The sequence below is a fragment of the Scyliorhinus torazame genome, chromosome 2 (genome assembly GCF_047496885.1).
Source record: "Scyliorhinus torazame isolate Kashiwa2021f chromosome 2, sScyTor2.1, whole genome shotgun sequence".
In the NCBI taxonomy this organism is placed as follows: Eukaryota; Metazoa; Chordata; class Chondrichthyes; order Carcharhiniformes; family Scyliorhinidae; genus Scyliorhinus; species Scyliorhinus torazame.
In genome coordinates, this window is record NC_092708.1 from 315,207,769 (window position 1) to 315,222,917 (window position 15,149).

The 15,149-nt window shown below is 47.9% G+C and overlaps 1 protein-coding gene across 1 annotated transcript in view; it reads left to right on the plus strand.

Annotated features, from left to right (window-relative positions):
- The first annotated feature begins 8,984 nt into the window (after nucleotides 1-8,984).
- Nucleotides 8,985-15,149, plus strand: part of LOC140399701 (potassium channel, subfamily K, member 16-like) — a 31,611-nt gene continuing 25,446 nt past the window's right edge. The window contains exons 1-2 of the mRNA XM_072489235.1: nucleotides 8,985-9,217; nucleotide 10,770. Of these exons, the coding sequence (XP_072345336.1) occupies nucleotides 9,009-9,217; nucleotide 10,770 (210 nt within the window). The 5' untranslated portion in view covers nucleotides 8,985-9,008. The remainder of the gene's footprint in view (nucleotides 9,218-10,769; nucleotides 10,771-15,149) is intronic.

The following is a 15,149-nucleotide window of genomic DNA, read 5'->3' on the forward strand; positions in this document are numbered from 1 at the left end:
TAAAACATGATATATGACAACATAAGATCAGATATGAGCCACTATAACAGGGAGAACGTCCAAATATTTCAACAAGCTGCGGACTGTCACTCCAGTTGTTCTGAGCTGTTTTCTGACTTCATCAAAGCCGCTATGCTTCTGCTGTGTCACCGCCGAGATGTCCAGGAAAAATTAGATCCTCGCCCTCATTGTGGATCCAAGCCTTGCCACACCTCACCTCCAAAACCTTCTGGTGATTGATGAAGTTGCAAAGCATGTGATTATGTGCCTGGGACATTGATTTTCCCTAGGCCTCAAAGACAGGATGCGATATACCCTTATATAAGAGGCATCCTTTCCAACTTGAAACACCCAACTTTCACATCCATCTTAAGGAAATGTGGTAGCCTTAAAAGGGGATCTTACCCTCCACTCCTTCTGGCAGACCAACAACCCAGACCTTCTTCCTCCGGATTCAGTTCTCCAGATCCTCCAAGATTCCTGACATTCCACTTAACTGGTTTTCCAAGGATTGAATGCAAACTTTAGCTCAGGAAGCAACATTTTAAAAAATAAATTTAGAGTACCCAATTATTTTTTTTTCCAATTAAGGGGCAATTTAGTATGGCCAATCCACCTAACTAGCACATCTTTGGGTTGTGGGGGTGAAACCCACGCAGACACAGGGGAGAATGTGCAAACTCCACAAGGAGAGTGACCCAGGGCCAGGATTTGAACCCGTGTCCTCAGCGCTGTAGTCCCAGTGCTAACCACTGTGCCAAGGAAGCAACATTTTTGATGTCCAGAATTCTTTCCTCCATCTCATCGAGCCTTTAATTAGTATCCTGCAGCATGGGCACTAATATTCTGGGTCAACAGCCCACTTTGTCGTCTATCACTTTAATAATGTTTGCAGTCATCACCTGCAGCCCGTTCGAAAACCCACTCGAGGATCAGGTCGCCATATTGAGAAGGCAACCCCATCCCCATTGCATCCGTTTGCCCCCTTTTATTGCCAACTTTCTTGGGATTCCTTGGCATTTTTTTCTCCAATACTCCACTAAAAATCATCCAGGGACAAACTATGGAATATCAACTCCCAGATTAGGCAAGCATGTGCTGCATAAACAGGATAAAATATGAAAGAATGAATAGCGCCAGAACCCGTGGAAAAGATGCTATTCCTGCATCCCCATCATGTGATCCATATGTGCATGATCAAGCACTCTACATCATTTGTGAGTGTGCCGTGTGGCCATACATCATTCCTGAACTCTGAAAATGTGTTCAACAAGGTCATTGTAGCTCCCACAAGTGGGTGAATGCAAGGAGTACACGACGGGAGTCAAATCTGCTCGGTGAGTGGCAACTAACACTGCAAATACAGTTTGAGGGTAGAGAGAGTGAAGCTCTTCACTATCTTCTTAACAGCAGAAAACCAGAGGCTGCCCGACATGTCTGGTCCACTATTAATGGCCTCCCTTGGTGATTTATCATTTTGAAGTGAAGGCAGCAAATATGAAATGAAATGAAATGAAAATCACTTATTGTCACAAGTAGGCTTCAAATGAAGTTACTGTGAAAAGCCCTTAGTCGCCACATTCTGGCACCTGTTCGAGGAGGCTGTTACAGGAATTGAACCGTGCTGCTGGCCTGCCTAGGTCTGCTTTCAAAGCCAGCAATTTAGCCCTGTGCTAAACAGCCCCTGTTTAAAAAATAAGGAGGCAATGAGCACATTAGCCTTAAATGCAAGGAGGATTTAAATGTAGGGTTTAAGAGGTGTGAGTGCGGTTGCTTGAAGCATTTGGCAGACCTCACATGGAGATTTATTTGGTCTGCTTGTCCCCTTATCAAGGGTGCCAGTAGATCATGCATAAATAGTTTGCAACCAATGTATTTCGGACATAATTGAAGGACCGGGGCTTTAGTATATGAGGTGAGAGAGGGTAGAATTGGTCTGTGGGCTGGACCGGGTTGAGGACTGTGAGGCGAACAATGATGGATCACAATCTCGCACTAATGCTAAGAACATCTAAGACTGAGAACTGTAGGAGTCTCTGCGATTGGATCCTGAGGAGTTGCATCTCAGCAACCCACAGTGCAGGCAAGTCCCTTTGGGCGGCAAGGTGGCACAGTGGTTGGCACTGCTGCCTCACAGCTCCAGGGAGCCGGGTTCAATTCCAGCCTCCGGTGACTGTGTGGAGTTTGCACTTTCTCCCCGTGTCTGCATAGGTTTCCTCTGGGTGCTCCGGTTTCCTCCCACAGTTCAAAGATGCAGTAAGAAGTCTTACAACACCAGGTTAAAGTCCAACAGGTTTGTTTCAAATTATTAGCTTTCGGAGCACTGCTCCTTCCTCAGGTGAATGAAGAGGTAGGTTCCAGAAACATATATGTGGACAAAGTCAATGATGCAAGATGATACTTTGAATGCGAGCATTTGCAGGTAATTAAGTCTTTACAGATCCAGAGAGAGAGGTAAGTCCAGGTTAAAGAGGTGTGAATTGTCTCAAGCCAGGACAGGAGTCCAAAGATGTGCAGGTTAGGTGGATTGGCCATGCTAAATTGCCCCTTAGTGTCCAAAAGGTTAGGTCGGGTTACTGGGTAACAGTGATAGGGTGGAGGCTTGGGCTTAAGCAGGGTGCTCTTTCCAGAGAAAGAGGGGAGGGAAACATCCACACCACAGAAAGGAAAAGGGGATATTGGACCGACGTACCGAGAGGCACAAGTGCCAGCAACGGAAGGCCCGAACAAAATGTAAATTGTAGGTTAACGCAAGAAGAGCAAAGAAACAAAAGGGGGCTCAAAAAATAAAGCCATCTGCTTACATTTGTATTCAAGTCAATCAATGCAATATAAACCGACTTTTTTTTAGCTGTACTATTTGCGTTTTATCTCATTAGCTTTTTTCATGTATATCCTCTTTTCTGTTACTCGTCATCCTTTTTTATGGCTATGTTTTTTCACAGGTGCTCTAACTGGCATTGTATGGTAGCACTGTGGTTAGCACTGTTGCTTCACAGAGCCAGGGTCCCAGGTTCGACTCCCGGCTTGGGTCACTGTCTGTGCGGAGTCTGCACGTTCTCCCCTTGTCTGCGTGTGTGCCTCCGGGTGCTCCGGTTTCCTCCCACAAGTCCCCAAAGACGTGCTGTTAGGTGAATTGGACATTGTAAATTCTCCCTCTGTGTACCCGAACAGGTGCCGGAATGTGGCGACTCGGGGATTTTCACAGTAACTTCATTACAGCATTAATGTAAGGCTACTTATGACAATAATAGGGATTATTATTATAAGATGCATGGGAGCGGCTTCAAGGGTCAACTGCGCATACGTGGGTGGCTGCAATGCAGACTGAGGGCACATGCGCAACCACTCCAGGGACAAGGATAGCTTTTTGAGTTTTGGTGGGCTTTTGAACTATGTTCTTGATTGTGTTCGCTGAAATGGACTTTTACAGCATCTAACAGAATCCTGCTTTTCTTTCAAGCAGCTCACTCAATTAATTTGCTCTGCTTGTAGTAGTTCTTTTGAATTCTACTGGAATGTTTATTTTTCAATTTTCAGTTGTTAAGAGCTTTCTCCACAGGTGCTGACCAGCCTGTTATGTATGTTCAGCAGGCTTTGTCTTGATTCCAGCATTTTCCCTTCTGCCTGGGGGACTGGTGAAATTAAGTGAGTCGTTATGAATTGATCAGTGGGAGCTCAAGCCAGCCTAAAGCCTCCTTCACATTGTCATTACTGGATCTCAAATACCCGGCCCCCACTGCACTAAACAGATCCCAGTAATTTGTTTGCATCTCGAATAAGAATATTTATTCAAAGTAGAAAATCATTTCAGGTGTTGGTGCCAAAACACCAGACAATTTTTATTCTTTCCCTGGATGTCAGCATCTCTGGCTACAGCCAGCATTTATTACCCCTCCCTAATCACCTGTGAGGTGCTGCTGAGCTGGCTTCTTGAACCACGACAGTCCATATGGTGTAGGAGATGGAGCTGCACTTACCTAGTCAAATGGAGAGAATTCCATCACACACCTGACTTGATGGTGAACAGGCTCTGGGGAATCAGGAGGTGAGTTACTTGCAACTGAATTTCCACCCTCTGACCTGCTCCTGCAGCTACAGTATTTATACGGCTGGCCCTGTCCACTTTCTGGTCAATGGATGTTGATGGTGTGTGATTCAGCATTGTCATGTCAAGGGGAGATTAAAATTCTCTCATGTTGGATATGGTCATCGTCTAGCACTTGTATGGCACAAATAAAATATCAGAAGGCAATTCAGCAAATACCTCAAAAAATGGAATCTGTGGTGGACATTTTAGCATGAGGGAGTGGTTCAGATTGGGTCTGAGTGGGGCTTTGAATGGGCAAAAAAATGGAATTGCGTCAGGCCAGTTAAAACTCAAGTTGATTTGATTTGATTTGATTTCTGTACTGTAAATTCTATGATAATCTATGATATGATTTATTGTCATGTGTACTGAGGTACAGTGAAAAGTATTGTTTTGCGTACAGTCCAGATAGATCGTTCCATGCATGAAAAACATAGGACATACAATAAATACACAGTGTAAACACATAGACACAGGCATCAGGGGAAGCAGTACTACTCAGTAGAGAAGATGTGTGAAGAGATCAGTTCAGTCCATAAAAGGGACATTCAGGAGTCTGGTAACAACGGGGAAGAAGCTGTTTTTAAATCTGTTAGTGCGTGTTCTCAGACTTTTGTATCTCCTTCCCGTTGGAAGGCGTTGGAAGAGAGAATAACTGGGTGGGAGGGGTCTTTGATTATGCTGCCCGCTTTCCCAAGCAGCAGGAGGTGCAGTCAGAGTCAACGGATGGGAGGTAGATTCACGTGATGGACGGGGCTGTGTTCACGACTCTCTGTAGTTTCTTACGGTCTGGGGTCGACAGTTGCCATACCAGGCTGTGATGCAGCCAGATAGGATGCTTTCTATGGTGCATCTGTAAAAATCGGTAAGAGTCAATGTGGACAAGCCAAATTTCCTTAGTTTCCTGAGGAATTCTAGGCGCTGTTGTGCTTTCTTGGTCATAGCGTCGACGTGGGTGGACCAGGACAGATCGTGGTGATGTGCGCACCTAGGAATTTTAAGCTGTCAACCATCTCCACCTCAGCCCCATTGATGCAGACACGGGTGTGTACGATTCTTCGCTTCCTGAAGTCAATGACCAGCTCCTTAGTTTAGCTGATGTTGAGGGCGAGATTCCTGTCGTTACACCACACCACTAGGTTCTCTATTTCTCTCTTCCCACTTCCCACTTAGCAGCCCAAGCCTGAAATGTTGGTCCAGGTCTTTCTGCGTATGACACGTACTGCTTCAGTATCTGAGGAATTGTGAATGTTACTGAACACTGTGCAATCTTAGCGAACTTCCCCACTTCTAGCATTATGATGGATGGAAGGTCATTGACCAAGCAGCTGAAGATGGTTGGGTGTAGGACATGGCCCTGTGAAGAAGCTCCAGCAGCAAAATCCTCGGTCCAAATATCCTGGGGTTCAGATGATTAGCCTCCAACAACTTGTGCTAGGTATGACTAGGTTCCCCCCCCCCGCCCCCCCACCCCCAATTTCCATTGAGGTCTGTTTTACCGAGGCTCCTCAGTCCTAGATTGGTGGGCTGCTATACACAAGGGACGCGATCTTCCGGAAAAATATCCAAGTGTTTTAGCGAGCGGAAATTGCCGTGTGTTTCCCGGCACTCGGCCCAGCGAAACTGGCAACACAATTCAACGTTAATTGGTCCACTTAACGAAGCCTCATGGGCTTCTCGTTGCAAATAATGCCTCGCCAGCTGATTCATCGGGGCCGTGCTCGCCCGCCCCACTGCTAACAAGGTCGAGCAACACTTAAGCTGCACTTACTCAGCCAATCCCAGCCAGCTTCTAATAATGGCGCCAATGAGACCAGCCCCAAGATTCGGGAACACTGACCTGGGGAGGCTCCTCAAGTCAGTGGAGGCCAGGAGGGATGTCCTGTTCCCCCGGGGATCCCGGAGGGTGAGCCACAAGGCAGCCAGTGCTGCCTGGGATGAGGTGGCGGCAGCCGTCAGTTCTAGCAGCATGACCAAGGGGACTGGGCAGCAGTGCAGGAAGATGGTCAATGACCTACACCGGGCAGCACAAGTGAGTAGACACCAACACCCCTCACCCCCAAGGAAGCATCCACCCCCCAACTCTCCAAGTGACCCCCAGCTCTCCCTCCCCCATACTCCCAGCCCCACCCCACCTTCACACCCCCTCTCCCACCACTGAACCGTGCGTGTAGCTAATGATGCACTCTCTGTGTCGCCTCAGGAAAAGCTCTCCCACAAATGGCGAGAGAGGACCCAGACTGGTGGATGTGTGCCGGACCTGAGAATCCTCACCCCCTTCGAGGAGCGGGACCCTGGAGGTGACCGATGTGGCTGAGGACAGGGCGGTCGCCAACGTGGAGGCTGGCGGATGCCACAGAGGTGAGGAACCACCAAGCTCCACCTGGAGGACCTGTCAAATGTGAGTAGCGATTGACTTACTGACTGACCCATCCCTCCCACTGACCACATGTCCATCCTCCTGCAGGTCCTCCAGCCGACGGGGCCTGCCAATCCTGGGTGGTGGTCCCCTCTCCTTACTCCGTGGAGAACACCTCGGAGGAGAGCTACGAGGATGCTACCATAATGGTCGCGGCACAGCTGTCATCCCCATCCTCCACCAGCGCATCTCCACACATCTTGGTGGGACATGTTAGTCACCAGGCTCCTGGGGCACAATCTGGTGAGCATCACACTGCTGCTGATGTACATCAGGTGGAGGCAGGAACCCCCAGGCGAGACAACAGTCGGAGTCCTGCTGGATCCCAGGACCCAGCTGAGTCCCAGTCTGATGCTGAGCCTCTGGAAGTGGGTTACCCGGAGTTGATAGAGATGATAGGGAGTGGCCGGGACATTCAGAGGGGGATGTTAGCATCACTCTAGCAGATCCAAGTCGCTTGGAGGAGTCTCAGAGACTGCGGGCGCAGGAGATGGCGCTGGCAAGGAGTGGCACCAAGCCAACACTGCTAGGGTGGCAATCGCAGTGGAGAGCCTGGTGCATGGCGTCGGCACCATGAGTGAAGGTGTCCAAGGCCATCGCAGTGTCGGTGACGGCCATGGCTGAGGATCTCGGCAAAATGTCTGACTCGCTGGGAGATGTGACCCAGTACCAGACTAACTTTGATGTGGTTTTGTGGGTCATGTCCCGCTCTCAGGTGGGTATGGCTGAGGCGCTGCGGAGCTTGTCCCAGTCACTGAGGAGCATCGCTGAGGGCTTCGACACCATGGTACGGACCATGGGGAATCACCAGGGTTGGCAGAGCCAGATGATGCAGTGGAAGCCGGGGCTCAAAGCAGCTGCCCTTCCATCCCAAGGTGAACCCCATGGCCCTATTGGCTACCTAGCACAAGACTGGGAGGAGGGGGCGCTGAGTGCTAACCCGGACCCGTCCCATGGAGTGATGACGGTGGCCTCCATCGCTCCCGGATTTCACGCCTCTGATGAGGCCGCATCTCGTGGGCAGCACACTGGACAGGGTGGCACGGCTGTGCGTGTGCTGCCGACGTGTGAGCCTGGACCCTCCGGCCCCAGAAGTCCCCTGCCAGGGCATTGAAGGCCACGGGACGAGGTAAGTAGCTGGCTGCCTCCACCTCGGATGTGCATCCTGGGGAACACCAAGGCATAGTGGTCGAGGTAGGAGGGTCAGGCACGTTGAGGACCAGCAAGGGCGCCGGGGTAGGGGGGAGGGGGTGGGGGCTGGGTCGGCGGCACTATCGGGAATGGTGTATTGTACAGCACATTAAATTACTTCTTGCACAACCATGGTGGTGCCTCTGTCACTTTCTTCCGCAATGTGGGCTGGCCTCCGGACCCTTTGCCCATTTCTCCACGTAAACCCCCCCCCCCCGGTCCATGGTCCTCATCCAGCCTCCGGCTGTGGACATGTATCCCATCCCCTTGGTTTGCTGCTCTGTGTGTGGTGTTGCCTTCCACATAGTGTCCAAGCATCCGCGCAGCCAGAGCCCTCAGCGGTCGGTGTGAGTTATGGGCGATTGGTGCAGCAGAGGGGCAGGGACAAGGGTTGCCCCCAGAATGGTGTTGGGATCAAAGGGTTCCCCTGTTGGTGTCCCACCCAGCCCCTTCCCCAAACCCTCCCATGGTGGCCCACCTTTGGGGAGCGTTCCCCCAACGCCTGCCAAGCACTGGGGCAGCAAGCCCAGCACACCCAGGCTCTTTGTCTGTGAGCAAAGATGGCTACTCACCTCCTCAGCTCCCCACAGAAGCCCGTCCGCCAGGTTCACGCTTTTCAAAAGGAGTATTAATTGGCGCCAGAGTGAACACTTGCTGGGGAAGCCGTTGAATAACATGAGGCTGTTGGATAAGGGGTGGCTTCCATTAATTGTATGGATATGGGGCTTAAGTGGTGATAATTGGTTTCTCCCCACGCTATGGCGAGATCCCGATTTCGCCTACGGAGGCAGTCCGGTTGCATCGCAAACTGTCTGCCGCCCAGCGCAGATCTCGTTTTTGGCCTCTCCCGCTATTCACCGGCCTCGTTGGGTCTGAGCGCGAGTGTAACGAGGCCGGAAGATCGCGTCCAACCTCTGATATTCAGTTCCTTACTCAGCACACCGCTATCACCCACCCCCAAACAGAGGACTTCTCTTTCCAATTTTATTTTGTTTTCAGTCTTTGCGGCACTCTTGGGAAAGCCCGGTGCACACGCTAACAGCAGGGTACAGTTCCCAAAGTGGAAACATTGTTTTCGGAAATCCGTGGAGAATTATGCAGTGGAATGGATTTTTTTCTTTTTTTGCACGATCAACTTCAGCAGTGACTTTCCAAAGAGAATATGTTATTTACTTGAAAGGGATGTTAAAGTTGTGAAAGAATTGCGTTGAAATTAAAAGAGGAAGTGTTATCTAGCCATCTCCCTTCCCACCCACTGAGCGCTCTCCACTCGCCTCAGGCCGCCCGCTCCCTCAGACACGCGGTAGGATGTGCGCGCGGAGTCGCTGCTCCCGGAGCTGTGTGCTGCTCTTCCTGGGCTACTTCGCCTACCTCTTGATCGGGGCTGCAGTCTTCCAGGCGCTGGAACTGAAGGAAGAAAGCGAACTTAAAGCTAGGGTGTGGAGGATGAAAGCGCAATTCCTGAACATCAGCAGCACCTCGCCCGCGGCCCGCCAAGCACTGGAGGAGTTGGTGGAGTTAAGTATTCCCTAACTAAAGATGCACGGGGAGAGGGGAGTGCTGTTTTAGTTCCACCTCAGACATCGAGGGGAAGTTTTGATGTTCTATCCAAACTCCACACATACTCGGTTTGGGTTTACTGGGACGGCAGCCACGCCCGCATACAAAACGATGGATTGTCACAGGTGAACTTGTGTGTTTTGAAACCCCGGTTCGTTCCGATTCATTTTATACTTGAAAAGTAAACCCCAGCCCATTCTGTTTGAAGATATATATGACCTGTATCACTACCCCCCTTCCCAAAATGTGTTTCACAGACAGCTGACCAGACGGTATTGTGTGGAGCAGAGCCCGGTGTTCACCGCCTCTTCCGCGGTTTTAGAATCTTAGAATCTCGACAGTGCTGAAGGAGGCCATTCGGCCCATCGAGCCTGCACCTGCCCTCGGAAAAAGCATCCTGCCTGGGCCCACGCCTCCACCCTATCCCCATAACCCAGGAATCCCGCCTGACCTTTTGGACAGTAAGGGGCAATTTAGCATGGCCAATCCACCTAACCTGCACTTCTTTGGACTGTGGGAGGAAACCGGAGCACCCGGAGGAAACCCACCCAGACATGGGGAGAAAGTGCAAACTCCACACAGACAGGGACCCAGGCTGAGAATTGAACCCGGCTCCCTGGAGCTGTGAGGCTGCAGTGCGAACCATTGTGCCACTGTTATGCCCTGTTTTGTTTTGGAGATTGGGTTCGGCAGCATCCACATCCCCTCAATATCGATATCACCAGAGGCTAAGCTTGAAGTGTGCCCTAGAGGTCCAGGACATGTGTGCGGTCAGGAACACCTTCTCTCAGGAATCGGGTCAGTTCATAACTTATATCTTAAATTGAACTCCAAAGCCAACCAGCAATGCATTTTATCAATAGTGACAGCTCGTCTAACTTAACACTGCAATGAAGTTACTGTGAAAATCCTCTATTTGGCACACTCTGGCGCCTGTTTGGTACACTGAGGGAGAATTCAGAATGTCCAATTCACCTAACCAGCACGTCTTTCGGGACTTGTGGGAGGAAACCGGAGCACCCGGAGGAAACCCACGCAGCCACGGGAGAACGTGCAGACTCCGCACAGGCAGTGACCCAGCCAGGAATCAAACCTGGTTCCTGGCACTATGAACTAACAGTTCTAACCACTGTGCTACCGTGCCGCCCAAGATTATGGGAGAGAGGAATGACCATGTTCACCGCCAATGTTAGGTCTGATGTTAGCAAAATGATCGTCTATTCCAGGATGTACAGATGCTACAAGTAAAGTTATATTTTAATGCATTTCTGTTTTCAAATATTCATTGACCATCTTATAATTGCTCCTCGGCACACATACTGCTTCAGTACCTAGATGTGCACCGCAATGAAAGTTAACATTTAATTGTATTTCATGCTTAAAATGAAATGAGAAATGGACTGCCACTTAGCCTTGTGAATGCTAGCAGTTGTCAAGAATACTGAGTTGCTGTCAAAGGCAGGAGGGCAACAGATCTGGGCAGATGCTGATTGTGGATCTAAACAGTAGAGTGAGCTGGATGGGCTCAGTGCTCTTTTCATTGTTAATTCATCCTATTTTATGGCAAACCAGTAAAACTAAATTGACAAATTAAGGGACAAAATAAAAAGGCAGTCCCTTAAAGGATACTACACCAGCCAAAAAACAATTCAAAAGGCATTTATAATTTATGTCAGTACACTCCTTTTAATGGTATAATCAAAGGGGCCTTACAGCAACTGTTGTATTCTTTCAGTGACTGAATGCATGAGAATCAATTGTATCCATTTTCACACCTCTTTGTATAGGTAATGCAACCAAGTTAATTCTACTTTCATTTTCATTTGTTGCTAAACATTTAACGCATGAAATTGCTGGCCTCACAATAAATTAAATCCCTGTGAAGCTTATTGAGTAGAAGTGGCACCAGTCTGGTTGTGCAGTTCATTTCATTGCATTATAGCTAATGAGATTCGAATGAGAGGAATGAAATGATAGTTTGCGGCAATTGCTTTTCATGGTATTCTGAGGTACAGGAGGTGCATCTGTGCCTTGCAAGGACATATAACTTTGGAAAAATGATTTACATCACTCTTGGCATGACACGGTCCTATGCAGAATAATAGGAAAGATGACAATTACATCAAAAATCTCCAAATTGGTCCACCTGTCTGAACCCACATTAAATTAGTCCCATGTAATTGATATACCATGGTGTAATTACATTTTAAATAATTGAAGCAAGAATTCATATTTAAGAATAGATAATATAGGAAACCAAAGTAGTTTGCCTACAGTAATTTACATTTAGTTCCATAGTTTAAAATGGCTCAAATAGTTTACAGTATGATACCAGTTGAGGTTCGAAAGTGACCAATTACTGCCCACTTAAGGACCTCATCCGCTACTGTTGGTATAACCCAGCAGCAGGTGGGGCAGCTCACTGTGAGGAGCAGAATAAGCAAACCTCAGCATGGTTTCTTGTGGGTTCCTGTGGTTTGGGAGTGGGGAGTCCCTTGGAGACTCATAGATTGTTTTACAGCATGGAAAGAGACCATTTGGCTCATCTTGTCAGCACCAGCTATCAAGCACATAATAGTAATAAGCTTTATTAGTTTCACAAATAGGCTTACATTAACACTGCAGTGAAGTTACTGTGAAAATCCCCTAGTCGCCACACTCTGGCATCTGTTCGGCTACACAGAGAGAGAATTGAGAATGTCTAATTCACCTAACAAGCACGTCTTTCGGGACTTGTGGGAGGAAACAGGAGCACCCAGAGGAAACCCACGCAGACACAGGGAGAACGTGCAGACTCCGCAGAAACAGTGACCCAAGCTGGGAATCGAACCCGGGTCCCTGGTGCTGTGAAGCAACAGTGCTAACCACTGTGCTACCGTGCCGCCCATATCTACTCTAATCCCATTTTCCAACACTTGGTTCGTAGCCTTGCATGCTTCATAGCCTTGCATGCTATAGCATTTCAAGTGATCATTTAAATACTTCTTAAATGTTGGCGGGTCTCTGCCTTTACTACCCTTTCAAGCAGTTAGTTCCAGATTCCAACCACCATCTGGATGAAAATGTTTTTCTTCGCATCCCCTTTAAACCTCCTGCCCTTAAATCTGTGCTTCCTCATGATTAGCCCCTCTGCTAAGGGAAACAGTTCCTCCCTATTCACCCTATCTATGGCTCTCATAATTTTATCCATCTCAATCAGGTCTGCTCTCAGCTTTCTCTGCTCCAAGGAAAAGAGCCCCAGCCTATCCAGTCTATTTTAATAGCTGAAACAATTCATCCCACGCAACATCCTGGTGAATCTCCTCTGCACCCTCTCGAGTGCAATCACTTCCTTCCTATAGTGTGGTGACCAGAACCACACACAGTACTCCAGCTGTGGCCCAACCAACATTTTACACAACTCCACCATAACCTCTCTGATCTTGTATTCAATGCCTCGGTTAATAAAGGCTGGTATCCCATAAACCTTCTTAACCACCTTATCTACCTGTCTTGCAGTCTTCAAGGATCTATGGACATGCACACTAAGGTCCTTCTTATCCTCTGTACTTCGCGTCCTACCAAGAATTGTATATTCCCTTGTCTTGTTAGTCCTTGTTCAAAGGAACTCCGTGTCTGCTTGAAGGATCAGTAGTATGCCTTGACCGTCATGTCCTTGCCATTACTGCCGACCTGCTTGTCCCCCACAACCTCCTTGCTGCTCTCATTCACCCGTGCAGGGTGACCAATCCTTGTAAAATAAAATAGGGGACAATTCACCCCGGTGCTTGTAACCAGTTGGGAGTTGGGGACTGGGGTGCTGGTGATCATCAGAGTGGGGTGCTAGTACATAGAGAGTGGGGGGAAGGGTGCACTGGGTGCAAGAAGACAGGTAGTACAAATAATTAGCGACTAAATTCATTGATTTAAGACAGCCAGAACGGATTGTTTAGGGCAAATCATGTTTAACTAACATGTTTGAGTTTTTTTGATGAGGTGATAGCAAGGAGCAGAGACCTGAATATATATGTGCAGAAATCATTGAAGGTGGCAGACAGGTTGAGTGTGTGGTTAATAAACCATACGGAATCCAAAGCTGCTTCAATAGGGGCAAAGAGTACAAAAGCAAGGAAATTATGTTAAACATCCAAGGTACCTGGCTCTGCACCTTAAATGCTCTAAGCTACAGAACTGTGGACTGGCTGCAGAGAATTGGGACTAAAAAGGGCATCTGGGTGTCCTCGGGCTGGCATGGACAAGAAGGGCCGTGGTGTAACTTTTCTACGATTCTATATATAAAACACTGGTTCGTCCTCATCTGGCAAATTATGTAAAATCATGGGCACCACGCTTTAGGAAAGATGTGAAGACATGAGAGATGGAGCAGAAATAATTTACGAGAATGATTCCATGAGGAACTTCAGTTATGTAGAAAGATTGGAGAAGTTTGGGACTGTTGTTCTTGGAGAAGAGCAGGTTGAAAGTAGAGTTGATAGAGGTATTCAAAATCGCGAGGGGTCTCTGGACAGAGTAGATAGCGAGAAACTGTTCCCATTGTGAAATAATCAAAAACCAGAGGACATCGATTTAAGTTAAGTGGCAAAAGAAGTAGTGGCAACAATGGAGATAAACATTTCACACAATGAGTAGTTGGGAACTGGAATGCACTGTCTGAGAGTATGGTGGGGGCAGGTTCAGTTGAAGCATTCAAGAGGAAATTTAGATTATTATGTAAAAAGGAAGCATGTGCAGGGTTACAGGGTAAGGTGTAATGGTACTAGGTGAATTGCTCCTTCAGAAAACCAGCACACATACGACAGGTCAAATGGCCTCCTTTTGCGATATAACCATTCACTGATTCTTTGTGACATTTGAGCAGGGGAGGAGAAGCTTGCATTGTTTGAGGGACTTGAGATAATCAGGTTTCATTCTGTTCAAAATTATTCCCAAATTACACTGCACCTGCGTGGTGGTTTGAAACATTGCAGTCTGACAGCCGATTCGGCATATCAAAATTAACAATACTGTTTCATTTGTCAGTCAAAGTGAAGGGGTGATCTTTAGAGGTGATTAAAGCCCATTAGCTGGTCTGAGTGATCCTGCTGCTATGTTCCATTGGACATTCTCCCAGAATAAAGGAAAGATGTGCAGCTGCACATTATTTATACATGCAGTACTCTGGATATTTATACATGCAGTACTCTGGATATTTATACATGCAGTACTCTGGATATTTATACATGCAGTACACTGGATATTTATACATGCAGTACTCTGGATATTTATACATGCAGTACTCTGGATATTTATACATGCAGTACTCTCTTACAGTATAGGCACAGTATAGAGATGAATTGGCCCCTATTTTATTTCAGAAGCATTATTAACCCTGCACAGATGAATAATAGCAGGAAGGAGATTGCGGGGTAAAGGGGGTTGGCAATAATAGTAAGGACGTGACTATCAGGGCATACCATACCCCCTCCTCAATGCCGGCTCCTTCAATCAGGCACTGAGTGCCCTTTGTATAACTTACCCAAATGCGAATCATCTGGGCCACTCCTACCAACATTTCTCTCCCTTAACCTACCCTCTCCCAATCCAACACCCTTTGCTCATTAAAGTTGAACAGCTACAGCAACCAAAGAACGATCTGGTGCTAGTCGTCTTTCTCGGCATGCCAGCATCATCTTTACTCTCATTCCACTGTAGGATAGATGCTCTGATGTTTACAGTCACTTTTTCAGATGGTATGGTAGTGTGGGGCCATCGTTCGTGGGCCACGTGACCTGCCCAGGGTCTAGCGTACGCAAATCCTGTCAATATGTCTGCTTGCGTTTTATTGTCACAACTAGGCTTATATTGAAGTTACTGTGAAAATCCCCCAGTCACCACATTCCGGCGCCTGTT